Source organism: Phyllostomus hastatus, unplaced genomic scaffold (genome assembly GCF_019186645.2).
Source record: "Phyllostomus hastatus isolate PE091 unplaced genomic scaffold, TTU_PhHast_1.1 phas_contig_86, whole genome shotgun sequence".
NCBI classification, from domain to species: domain Eukaryota; kingdom Metazoa; phylum Chordata; class Mammalia; order Chiroptera; family Phyllostomidae; genus Phyllostomus; species Phyllostomus hastatus.
Genome location: NW_025333977.1, coordinates 74354398 through 74367906, shown reverse-complemented (window position 1 = coordinate 74367906; position 13509 = coordinate 74354398). Strand labels below are relative to the sequence as shown.

Sequence of the window (13509 nt, the reverse complement as noted above, 5' to 3'; positions counted from 1 at the left end):
GAGCACAATTGTGTTCAAGCCAACAGCAAGGAGGCCAGTGTGCCTGGAGTACAGCGTGCCTGGAGTACAGCAGAAAGTGGGGGATATCATAGCAGGTGACATCATAGCAGGTGGGGAAGAGAGGGAACTGGAATCAACCCTATAAGGTCCTTCTAGGCCACTTATGGGGACTTTTGCTTTTATTCAAAGTTAGAGGGTTTTGAACAGAAGAGTGATGTGATTTAAGTTTTAAAATAATCACAAGTGCTGTACTGGGTATATTTTTAAGTAAGAAATTATGTGGTTTTTCTTTTTGTACTATGTTTTCTATTCCTAAGAAAAGTTTTCTACTTAATTATATTTTTCCAAAAAGAGAATATGTGTCTGTATGTTTACTATTAGATAATAAAAGTTGACCTAAACCACTTAAGCTTGTATTCACATTAAAAATATCCAAGAGAATTTCAGTAAGTGTAGTAAATGATGGATTGGTATGTAATTGACGGTTGATATTATCTGGATAATATGTGTTATTTATATTTTTTAGCCTTGGAGCTCTATTTTGCGGAATTGGAACTTCTTAGCTGTAACACATCCGGGTTACATGGCCTTTCTCACCTATGATGAAGTGAAAGCACGACTGCAGAAATACAGCACCAAACCGGGCAGGTAAGGCTTTTTGATAGTCCCATTCTGTGATGTAATGATGACCTAGAGTCCTTTCTGATAATTTTCTAAGTAGATCAGTAAAACCCGTGGGGTGGAGGGATGGCAGTGCTAATAACACCACAACAGGGCTTCTTTAGTGAATCCTTCAAACGATACCTTGTGCTTCTTCTGAAACTTAGTGCTCATAAAATGAAAGAAAATACTGTGTAATTTGATGAACTTAGAGATTTATTAGATCTCAGAGTTCTGATTTTCAAATTGGAGTGGAATATTAGCTTATTGACTATTTTCATGATACCCATGTTTGTGTATAAAATTGTATCTATCAACAGTTGAATCCCAAAAGCAAATTAAGCAAACAAGAACAGAGACAGAATCATGGATATGGAGAACTTTTTGATAGTTGCCAGGTGGGAGGGGGCATGGGGGAATGGATGAAGAGGTGAGGAAATTAAGAAGTACCAATAGGTAGTTACAGAATAGCCATGGGGATGTAAAGTACAGTGTAGGAAATGGAGTAGCCAAAGAATATATACATGACCCATGGACATGAACAATGGTGTGGGGATTGCCTGAGGGAGAGGGAGGTGCTGGATGGAAGGGGGCAAAGAGGGAAAATTGGAACAACTGTAATAGCATAATCAATAAAATAGAATTTTAAAATTGTATGTGTATATTTGAGTATTAGTTCCATGTTTGTTTTTAATTTATTTTTCAAGACATTCAGTTTGGCTCTGTGATAAAACATGAGTACATATAAAGACATATAAATACATAAACATATGTAATCCAGTATTATAATCCAAGCCAATTTTATGTCCTTGAGAACTTCCATTATACCCCATGCTTCTCTACAGCCTCAGAATTTATTTTACTTTCCAGATGATAAACTGAGATTCACAGAGGATTGGTCGGTTCTTTTGACTTTGCCCAAGAAATCACACCTTATTAATGGCAAATCTGGGATCAGAAAATGTCTCATTCCTGGTTAATGCGTTTTCCCCACATCTTAACTGGAAATGCATTAGGTACATACTAGCCATTGGTGCTGTGGCAAGTGAAGTGCTGGGTATGGTAGTAATGACAGTGGAGACCCGTCCTTACAGCCTCTCATTTTCAGTGTCCATGAGTGTCCTTATTTTCATATAGGGGTCATTTCATTTTAGGAAGGAATTTGGTTGCTTTTTTTAAGTCTATCTTTTTCTTCTAATATCATTTTTATTGATTTGTAGCGCAAATGGTGCTTGCGTATCTTTTAATAGTCTTTTCAAGTATAGGCTAGTATTGTTGATGCCTTTCTTCTTTGCTATAATGAAGATTTCCCCCTTTTTATATTTAATAATTTGTATGGTATATAAAAAGAAAGCACTGGGTGCAGAAAATGGTCTAACCGATGCTGAAGTCTTCTGTTCAGATTAAGGAGAATTGGTTCTTTTTATGACCATGGCAGTTGGTCACGTATTTTGCACGTTGACAATGACTTTAACAAGTCATTGTGATTCATCCAAGGATCTCCCAAGCCAGGATTTCCCATATTCTTGACTGTCTAGATTGGCATCAAAGTGTTTTTTTTGTTCATGGAGTATGATTTGAAAGATGTGATATGGGTAGAATCCTGCAATCTTACCAATTTAACAGAGAAGTTATTTGGGAAATTATCTTGTTTGATTCTCTGAATATAATAAGGAAACTGAGTCCCTTTTATGGTCTCTTGTTTAAAGATCTGGAGATAGTGGTTGCTTCAGCAGCACATATACTGAAATTGGAATGATACGAAGAAGATTACTATGGCCCCTGCACAAGGATGACATGCAAATTCATGAATCATTCCATAAAAAAAAAAGATCTGGAGATGGCCCTGGCTGGTGTGGCTCAGTTAATTTGAGTGCAGGCCTGCAAACCAAAGGGTCACTAGCATATGCCTGATTTGTGGGCCAGGTCCCCAGTAGAGGGTACTCAGGAGGCAACCGTACATTGATGTTTGTCTCCCTTTCTTCCTCCTTTCCCCTTTCCCTAAAAATAAATAGATAAAATCTTTAAAAAATACTATTTAAGAAAATAAAGATCTGGAGATAGTTAATGACCGTTGGAAGCAAAAGCTGGGTCTCATCACTATTGGAATAGTTTTCTTAATAAAAAGATACTGCTCTTTGGAAAGATGGCTTCCTTTTCTTCCCAACTTGCTTTGTAATGATTTATTCTACTAAGTTTTGGGTAGTTAAAGATGAGACATTTAGTTTGTGGTAAATTATATAATATGTAAAATATGATAGAAATTGAAAATGTGGTTAGAAAAACTTAATGAATAAATCAAATAATTTTGATAAATATTTGCTTTATAGAATATATCTGTTTAAGTGGTCCTTTGTCTTGGAAAATGTTCCAACTCTGGTTTCATGGTAAAGAAAATAGCTGGGCCTTTTCTAAGGACAATTGGGTTCTTCAGGTTGTATTGAATGTGGTATACAACTGGCAGTCATCAGTCTGTGTGGAATTTTTTAATATATATATATTTTAAAGATTTTATTTATTTATTTTTAGAGAAAAGGGTTTGGGGGAGAGAAACATCAATGTGTGGCTGCCTCTCATATGCCTCCAGCTGGTGATGTGGCCAGCCAGCTAGGCATATGCTCTGACTGGGAATCGAACTTGTGACCCTCTGGTTTGCAGACTCATGCTCAATCCACTGCGCTACAACAGCCAGTCTGTGTGGGATTTTTTATATGCCTAAGGATGCTAATAAATGATAGGTTGATATTCTGTTTTCAGGCTGTTTAGGAGAATGTTTATAAACTTTTCTGAGAACTTCTTTTGAAAAGTTCTATAACCAAAGTAAGGTTCTTAGTATTCATAGGTCAGCTTTTTAAAAAATACTTGAAAAAAATAATATTTTTAAATAATAATACAAGTTACTAACAACCAAAACTGCATAATTTTTAAATTATGTATAAAATATTGAATTCCACAGTAGAAACTTGATCAATTGCTGTCTAATATGGACAAATTAAAATTTTACTTATTTATTTTATTACCCAAAAATGATTTATGTCATAGCTATTTCCTACCACCAGCACTTTTATACAGAGTATTCCCTACTGGTAATGGCAATAAATCACTTGATAGTTTACAACTTAAATTATTTTCTCATATAACTGTGGAGATATATAAATGAAATAGTCATTGCTTCTGTTACATTTCAATAAATGGAGAAGTACAACAGTGTTAAAATAATTGAAAAGAAATTTATATCAGGAATTCTAAATGATTCTGTTTATTTTTTTGCTTAAAAACTTAACAAATTATATAGTATTTATATACATTTTGAATGTGATTCAACATATTTTTTTTCATGTTTTACAGCTACATTTTCCGGTTAAGCTGCACCAGATTGGGACAGTGGGCCATTGGCTATGTGACAGGGGATGGCAATATCTTGCAGACCATACCTCATAACAAGCCCTTATTTCAAGCCCTGATTGATGGCAGCAGGGAAGGATTGTGAGTATGAGAAATGGGTGTCAGGGTGTATTCACAGATGAGAAAAACACAGACTGCTCTGTGATGGAAAGAATGGGTAGTGAGGCTGTGACGTGGTTATTTTTTACTTCAAGAGTAGAAGTAGATGCTCCTTTGTTTTTATTGTTTCTCTCTTAAAATAGTCATTTTAAGGTAACTTAATTATTTGAATTTAACTATATATTCTAGCAAATAAATTCCAAACTGAAATGACAATGAATTTATATCTTTTATAGAAAGGAAGTTGCAACTTAAAAGCTGCTTTAAAATAGATGTAAAACTGTACATACATACACACACAGGGGTGGGCAAAGGTAGGTTTATAGTTGTGAGTATGCCGAATAGCTGGTTCTTGTATTATCTACTAATTATTGTATTATTTTCCATATGAATAACTGTAAACCTTCTTTTGCCCACTCACAAAGTGTAGGCAACCTGGTAAGTCCCTTCGTAGTAAACATATCTGTCATTCGTTTAGTCCTATGCCATTCCATCCTTTGGTTATATTTTCAGTGTCACCTCATTCCACTGACTTTATGGCCCTTTGCCTTGCTGAGTAGCACAGAGACATATGTGATTCAGGTTGCTGCAGCATGGATTGTGATAGAAACCTAGCAGGAGATTCACCTGAGTCAGCAGAGAGCAAATGATTTACGTTTTATCTTCTGAAAATAATTTCAGAAAAAGAAAATAAATAAGTGATGGGATTATGTGAAGAAAAAGAATACATTTTTGAAAGTCTTGAGCTTTCTAGAAATAGTTATATAAGAATTGTATGACAAACTGTGGTACTAAGTGTGTTCTCTCTTTTTCTTTTAATTATCATAAATTTGCTCTTCTCAGTTGTCTATACTTTACCTCTAGTGCAGCAGAGATTCCTGTGTGTACCTTTGATGCACTATGATTGCAGGATTTTTGTTTTTAAGAAAATTTGCTTTGAAATTTTAATTTATAAGTAGATGTCGTGAGCGGGAATTCTGTCAGTTGATATAGCTTATTTATATTGTTACAATGCCTTCCATCTAGTATTTTTCAAAAGTCAGTGAAAAATAACAAGTTATCTTTTGTAATCAGCAGTCTAGCCTCTGAACGCCTATGAAAATTAACTTAATATTTACACAAACACTTGTACACACACATTTTCAGGGGAGTCAAATTTTTACTTTAGGGATAGATTACATTAAAAATAGATCAGATGGAAATTTTAATATGATTTTAAAATAGATAAGATTTTTAGATGAGATTAAAATAGATATTATATTAATTAAATCATATTTTGTTTTAAGATCAGTAAAATTAGGGAGGGATACATCTATCTAGACCAGCTGTCCTCAGGGTCAGCCTTTCTAATAGTTAATCCAGTATTGTGTGACACAGGTGATACATTTATTTTGATAACCATCCAGGATTCTTCCTTTCTTCACTGCCCTTACAAGGGGCTCGTCAGTGCCATCCTGTTTAATGAGGACAATAATCATTGATTTGCCCTTTATACATTAAATAAAAAGAGCCTTTTAACCTGTTCTTAACAACCTTATTGTCATAGTTGTAATCTTTTATTTCTGACTTTTTCCTAGAATTTCTGCATGTTTTTGAAGTGTGATATCAAAATGTTATATAATTATTTTTTAAATTGTCCACTTTAGTGTATAAAAAGAAAGTTACTAAAACAACTTTTGCTTATCACTCCTCATTTAGTATTTGTAGACTTTTATTTCACCTCTATAATGACACTCTACATTTGTATCACATTCAGATATAGTTAACTTCTTTTCCTAAATCTTAAGAAATTTATCTGACTGATTTGTTCCTTACCATTTGTGAACTGTCTGTTATCTAAGTTCATTTTCCTCTCTCTTTTTCTGGGTACATTTCAACACTAACATATTTATAGATTCTTCATTTAAGGATAAATAGTCTTTGTTACTTCAGAGAGTAGTTTTAGTATGGTTTGCCCTTTAAAATATTCACCATTGTAATAGTATAGTTTTAGTTTTCATTTAGGCCATCTAGAACAAAAACATACTGAACAAAATTAACCAATACTTAATAAACTGACAAAATCCAGCAATAATACTGCCATTTGAAAAAATCTAAAATAGGCCCTGGCTGGTGTGGCTGTGTAGATTGAGCACTGGACTGTGAAGCAAAGGGTCTCCAGTTCGATTCCCAGGCAGGGCACATGCCTGGGTTGCAGGCCAAGTCTTTGGTAGGGGGTGCATTAGAGGCAACCACACATTGATTTTTCTCTCCCTCTCTTTTTACTTCCCTTCCCCTCTCTCTAAAAATGAATAAATAAAATCTTTAAAAAAACTAAAATAGGTACTTACCAACACAATAAACTTTATTCTAGTCAATTTCTTAGTAAAAACGGTTTTAACATAGCAAGATGGCATTATTACTATAACTTTTATTTCTTATTTCAATTCTCTCTAATAATGGAACTTTATAAATCACTGCTTGTAGCTTGATTTGAAGTAAGTGAAACACAGGGTCGTAACACTTTCTAATTTCTTTAAGTGTGTGTATGTGCACATGTGCATATGTGTTGGGTGAGAGGAAGGTGAGATGGAGACAAAGAGGACGGGAGACTAGAGAAATGGAAACACTGTACACGTGTTTGAGTGACTTCTCGCGGGGAAAGCCATGGGCTTTAATTCCAGTTTTCTCTCCTTGTGTGGTTAAGCATGATGTGAAATGATGCATTTAAATTAACTGTGCTTTGGATGAAAGATGCAGTACTTGCAAAGATACGTATATTCAAAGTACATTGGAATGGAACATGAGGGACCAGTAAAACAAATGTTTAACTTACCTAACAGACACATAGTAAGGGTATTTATTTGAAAACCATTGCTTAGTGGCTAAGTCCATATTCCTTATGTATTTCTTACATGAAAATGATTTCTAGATTTTAAATGTTTTAAAAAATAACTACAGGGTCCAGTACAAATACTGCCCCTTTTTAATTACAAAATCATAAGCATGTAATTCTGTAACATAACAATATCACATTCAAGCACACCATATGACATTTTAGGTGAAATGTTCAAATTAAAACTATAAATTATTACACCCATATTATCACTGTACCAACCACACTCAAGAAGGTGTTACTTCTGCCAGACCCTGTATTATGGAAATAATGATAGAATAGGTTCTTGATATAAGTTACATATAAAAGGAAATGTCCAAATGTATGATTGAATACAAAAGAATGATTAAATAACTTATTTGCAATTAAAGCATCTTTGTTTATAGTAGTAAAGTTTCTGTTTATAATCCAGCTACCTTTATCCTGATGGGAGAAGTTATAATCCTGATTTAACTGGATTATGTGAACCTACACCCCATGATCATATAAAAGTTACACAGGTAAGGACTGTTGGTGCAAATGTGTTTATAATTTATAAATACCTATCATACCTCTTACATAAATAAGATTCTCTACTTGTGCTAGAACCAAAATCATGTACACATACTTAATGCAATAGATAACCCAAGGAATGCTAAAAGTGTTTTAAAGAAAAACACATTACTTTTTCCATTTTTTAAATAAAAAGTTCTGCTGTTAATAGTCTTCCTTTCAATATAATTTTGTTATTTATTTGAGGAGATAGCTAAACCCATAGGCAGATAGGTAAATAAGGCAGAACTGTAGTCTTAGGAAACTCTATAGCAGATTAGGATAATTATGGGCACTAGCTTTTAGAGTTGAATGAATAAGTAAAGCCAATGAAGTTAATAATTATATTCTTATAAGTCCACTGCTGGCAGCCTCATAGATTATGAGTGGGGGTATAACTTGGTAAAGGCTTTCTGGAGAGTGACATTCAGTAATTATCAAAATCTAAATAAAAATATCTTTGACTCTACATTCCATATATTTGTAAGTTGCATATACACACTGATCTGTATACCAGTGTTCACTTTAGCATGTTTCATAAAAATGAAACATTATAAAATACTGAAATATTCTATCATAGGTTAAAAAACATATATTACTCATACTATATTATACCATAAAGTCATTAGTAAGATGGTAGTAGTAACTCTACATTCTCACATGGGCCTCTCTGCATTTTATGTAAAAATGTTCTGTTTAGGAAAAGTTCAGTGACATAACACTTTATTTTGTAAAATTACATTAAGTTCAGTTTAAAGAAATTAACAAATATGAACATAAGAATGTATTTAAAAAAATGAAAATTAAGAAACACCAAACTGGTACCAGTGTTTTAACTGAGGAGGCACAAATGTTTGGGGAGTCAGGGAGAGGAGGAAAGGATCTTTTTACATATAATCTAGTTTTAAAATGTCTTATAACATGTATTTTGTGCTTTGTATAATAAGTAAAAATCTTATAAGAAACAGAAATTATATGTTTGAGGGAAGACAATAGATAATTTTTTATTTTGTTTCTGATTCTTCAGGTTTTAGTCCCAGTGGTCTTGATATTATATGAAACATATTTGCTGACATATGTACAGCTTTGTGGGCAGCTTTTAAAATTTAATATATGATTTCCATTTTTAAATTATGTAGTAATTTTGTATTATATAATATTTAAATATAAAATATTTTACATTTTATAAAATTCCTCTTTATAAAACTATTGTTTAAAAATACATACCCAGGAATATTATTCTCTTAAACGTCTTGTAAATATTTGACTAGCTTGCCCCTTATATTGCATTAAATTCTCCATCTAGGTTCTTAGCTATGGTAATTTTTTTTATAATTGTACATTGGTCAAAACCAATTTGGATGTCAAAAAACCCTTGGATGTCAAAACCAACATAAATACTTAGGTATTTTAGGGACTTCAGTGATTTATGATTTATATTGGGTTATTTTAGATTTATCATTTTCTACCCTGATCCATTCTCCCTTTTATTTTTCCTTAATTTTAAAAATAAATTACTTTTGTGATCACACATACATTTATTATTATGGGCACAACTCACATAGTAATGTATATGTCTATGTATATAAATCTATGCATGTATATATTTTTTTCTCACCAATATTTATATAAGATTTTTTAGTAGGTTCAGCATTAAATATTGTTATTTACTTATCTTAGTACCAAGTACACAGGCACTTTCTAGATTACAACATCACCTTATTTAAACAAATTTTATTTCTGTAATATTTGTATCTCTATTAAACATTTTTTGTTTTTTCTTTACATTCATCAATATATTTATATCTCTTTCGTAAGAGTTCTTTTCAATACTTGAACACTGAAGGTTTTACTGTGCCAAAATGTTCTAAACTAGTAAATCAAGAGAAAGAGTTTTTATAAAACAATTTTTGGTTGTTGAAGTGATTAAGATTAGGAAAAGATCATGCAATTTAGGATTAGAGATTTACTATAGATTTGAGAAAAATTTAAACGAATTGACCCTCAAGTATTTTTTTTAAGTTCAGTATATCTTGTCATGTTTTGGAAATGAGATGACAATAAATGTGGGCCTCCGCACCTGACATGAAGGAAGGGCTTCTTAAATGCTGCTTTTCTTCCATTCTGGGATTTCTGTAGATATCTAAGAAATATAGTTTAATACAGCCAGAATCACGTATATTCATATATATCTGTGTTTTGACAATAAAATTAGGTGAGTATGTGGCATTTACAAAGAAAATGAAGTTAACCCTGGCTGACTTAGCTCAGTGGATTGAGCGCGGGCTGCGAACCAAAGTGTCGCAGGTTCAATTCCCAGCCAGGGTACATGCTTGGGTTCCAGGCCATAACCCCCAGCAACCGCACATTGATGTTTCTCTCTCGCACGCACTCCCTCCCTCCCTTTCCTCTCTAAAAGTGAATAAATAAAAAAAAATCTTAAGAAAATGAAGTTAATTATATTGATTTTTAAAACCGTTAAGTATTGTCTTTTGAATCACTGTGGCTGTCTAAGCAAGTCCCTACAAAATATTAAATATTTCAAAGATGTAGAAAATAGCATATATAATTCTTAATGGAAGCTCAAATATTTTTGAAAATTATTTTGTAAACCAAACAATTATTACCAATTTATAACATGTCTCAAATGGCACCGTGACCCTGACACGATCAAGTGTGAGGATGTGCTGTGAGTCATTGTATTTGAGAAAATTCAACATTAACTGCTCAGGCAACAGACACATTAACATTGCTTTTTTCCTCTTCCCAAATTCCAGGAACAATATGAATTATATTGTGAAATGGGCTCCACTTTTCAGCTCTGTAAAATTTGCGCTGAGAACGACAAAGACGTCAAGATTGAGCCATGTGGCCATCTGATGTGCACCTCGTGTCTGACAGCATGGCAGGTACAGTCAAGGGTTAATCAGCCACGCCAATGTCTCTCTAGTATTTCCTGTCAGCATTTATCTTTTCAGTTCTCTTCACCCAATCATTCAGGAAATAATACTGGTATGTGCTTTGTTTGAATAGTTCTTAACAAAAACTCATGTTTGAGTTTCTTTTAGTTATTTGATTTTTTGTTGAATTAAAAGTTTTATTTTTTATTTTTATTTTATATCCATCACCATTTATTCCCCCTATACCCTTTTCTGCCTGCCCCACTCGCCTTCCCCCACAGTCCCTGCCCCTGAGTCCTTTCTTTTCCTTTTTGTTCATTCCCTCCACCTGCACCCCACCACACCCCCAGAGCTGTCAGCCCCCTTTCTATGTGTCTTTCTCTGTTTTGCCTGTTAGTTTATAATTTGATTTTTTGCTGCACTTTATGTTTTGTTTCTTTTCCATCTATAACTTTATATTAGTCATGAGTAGTTCTACTTCTATAAAAGTATTTGTTTCAGAAAGTCACTTATCCATGTTACACAATTTACTGCAGATCAGATTCTACTTTCCATAGGTCAGATTGTGAAGCAGAGTAAACCCCAGTAGATAAATAATGTGTTAGTGTGTCAGCCACCTCTCTTCCCCTGAGAAGGTGCAGCTCCCATCTCACACACGTCTGCGGGCACTCTGTAAGGCTAGAATGGGAGAATTACGCAGGAAATGTCTCCCAAATGTTTATGGTTCCCACAGAAACCAGCAGTAAATTTTTCAATTTGCAGAAGCAGAATCAAAGATAAACTGCCTTCCCCTCTCTAGGCAAATGTTCAGTAAATGTAAACTGAGTTGATATTTTTAATAAGACCTAGAGAATAACTGGTTTCCCCAAGGATTTTCTTGTATTTCTTTAACTGTAATAAAGGGTGAGATTTAAAAATAGATCTTTGGACAGAATTTCGAATTTTGAGTGGGTGGAGGATTCCCAAAATATTTTCATCAAACCATTTTTAACTGCTGTTTAACACAGCCAATATTGAAGTGAATATTGTTGATGGGGTTTAGAAAACAAATAGTTAAATTTCAATCCTTTTTAAAAAATTGCAGCTGAGTATATAATCAACATCCCCACCCTGGTCCTGAGCCCTCTCAGCCCTTGGTGGTCTCTCCAGCGCAGACCTCTGCCTGGCCTGAGGAAGGGCAGCCCTAGAGCGTCTGTCTGGGAAGGGAATGCAGACTAGAGGAGCGTTGATGCCGGCTGAGCTCATTACTCAGGAATGAAATAGAATGATTTTCACCTGTTCACAATCTTATGCAAAGGGACCTCTTCATCCTTTAGGGATATTTAAAAAATGGGTGAAAAAAAGAGGAAGAACTAGGAAATGAATTACAGTTCAGCTAAGTTTTCAAAGCTATCCCTGAACTCCTGATATCCCTGTTTACTCAGTTAAAATCGTTCAACATCCCTATACTTCTCTCTTTCAATACACCTTGGAGTTATATTTTACTTCAGTTTTTCCTTGATATCCTTGCCCTAATTTCCCTTTATTCTTTCCTGATGTTGGTGGAGCATAGGAGAAATTGGAGGAAGGGGGATGTTTAGTATGTCATCAGAAAGTTCACTCTCATTTTCTGGGCACTTGATTGCTATTTAAGTGTTAGCAATAATAGTTTGCAGACTTAGAAATGTTGTTTTTATAAATGACTTTCAAAAATTTAGCTAAGCTGGTAGAAGGCAAAACTGTTTGCAAATGGGTTTCCAATGCTGCGCTGACTGGGATGGGACTACTTTACGATGCTGTGCTTTACTGGGTACCTGTTGAGTATTTCAGTGTAAGTATTAAACTGACAGAGGTTAATCATGCATGTCACTCCTTTGGATTGACTTATGCCTTCAGTGTGGTAGTATGGTTCTCACAGGTACAAATAGTAAAAATTTGCATTCCTCCCTGAAGAAAACTAGAATTTGAGGCTGGTACAAACTCCCAGTACTCTCTGCCTCCCTGGATGGCCTGTGCATTTCAGCCTCCTCTCTTGCAGCCCTGCCTAGGGGCACAGACAAACACATATTGTGGGACTTGGCATCTTTAACTTGATACTTGTGTTTGGAAGTTAAGTGGATTGAAAAAGTCAGAAGCTCCCATTAGTTTGGCAGACACCTTTGATTAATAAGATTATTGTTTAAAGTGTTGTACAAAAGTGTTTACCTGTGGCCTACTGTGAATAAAAGAGCACAACTGGGCATAACCCCCCCCCCCAATTTTTTTATTTTACTTTCTGTATACTTCCTGAAAGATACACCTTTTAAAATTTCAGGGTCAATGCTATATACAGTTTATTAAAGTTTGTGAACTATTTGCAATAGGAATGTTATATGCAAAAGACATGGGAATTTCCCAGCTGTCACTGGTGTTTTTATTATTCTTTGTGCTTTACATTGGTGCAGCTTTTCTGTATGTGCGTTCTCCAAGCGGTGCAGTTTCTCTTGATAGTAGCTGATCAATTCCTTGATTCACTTCATGCTTTTCAAATTGATCACATGGCCTTCTATGAAGATATGTCCAATCATGGTTGTATATTGTTAACACTTGCTTTTTCTGTTTTACTCTGAAGTACCTCTCATTTCTCAGTTTTATTTTTAGAAATTGGGGAAGTGCATAAATTGCCAAGCACTGAAAACAATCTGAGTAGAATTTTAGGAGAAGCCATATAGGAAAGCAGTAACAGAAGAGTAGTTTGCTAAGTAAAGTAGTAACAAAAGATGACAAATTTATAAGTACTCAGAGGTTGAAATAATAATCAAAAGAAATCACACTCATGGCACCAGTGATTAAAGTTATTAATATCTTAATCTGATCATAGGATTTTTCATATAGAGTAATGAAAAATATGCTAAGGAATTATTTCAGCATTATTTTTAATTCTTCCCACACAAGACAATTCATTATTAATAAGTAGTTTTCTTATATATGCTCCTGTAAGCTCTTCATTGTATTTGTATTGTAAACGTTTGTATATTTACCTTTTTCTCCTCTAAAGCGTGCATTGCTTTACCTATTTTA

The 13509-nt window shown here is 34.0% G+C and overlaps 1 protein-coding gene and 1 non-coding gene across 12 annotated transcripts in view; both read left to right on the top strand.

The window, feature by feature from the left end:
• Positions 1-13509, top strand: part of CBLB (Cbl proto-oncogene B) — a 214548-nt gene that overhangs the window by 112837 nt on the left and 88202 nt on the right. For all 11 annotated transcript variants that reach the window (XM_045851235.1, XM_045851236.1, XM_045851242.1 and 8 more), the window contains exons 6-9: positions 527-648; positions 4009-4146; positions 7452-7539; positions 10348-10479. In XM_045851235.1, the coding sequence (XP_045707191.1) occupies positions 527-648; positions 4009-4146; positions 7452-7539; positions 10348-10479 (480 nt within the window). The remainder of the gene's footprint in view (positions 1-526; positions 649-4008; positions 4147-7451; positions 7540-10347; positions 10480-13509) is intronic.
• LOC123827585 lies at positions 2385-2487 on the top strand. The gene has a single exon (XR_006787249.1). It is a non-coding gene; the product is annotated as a U6 spliceosomal RNA (small nuclear RNA).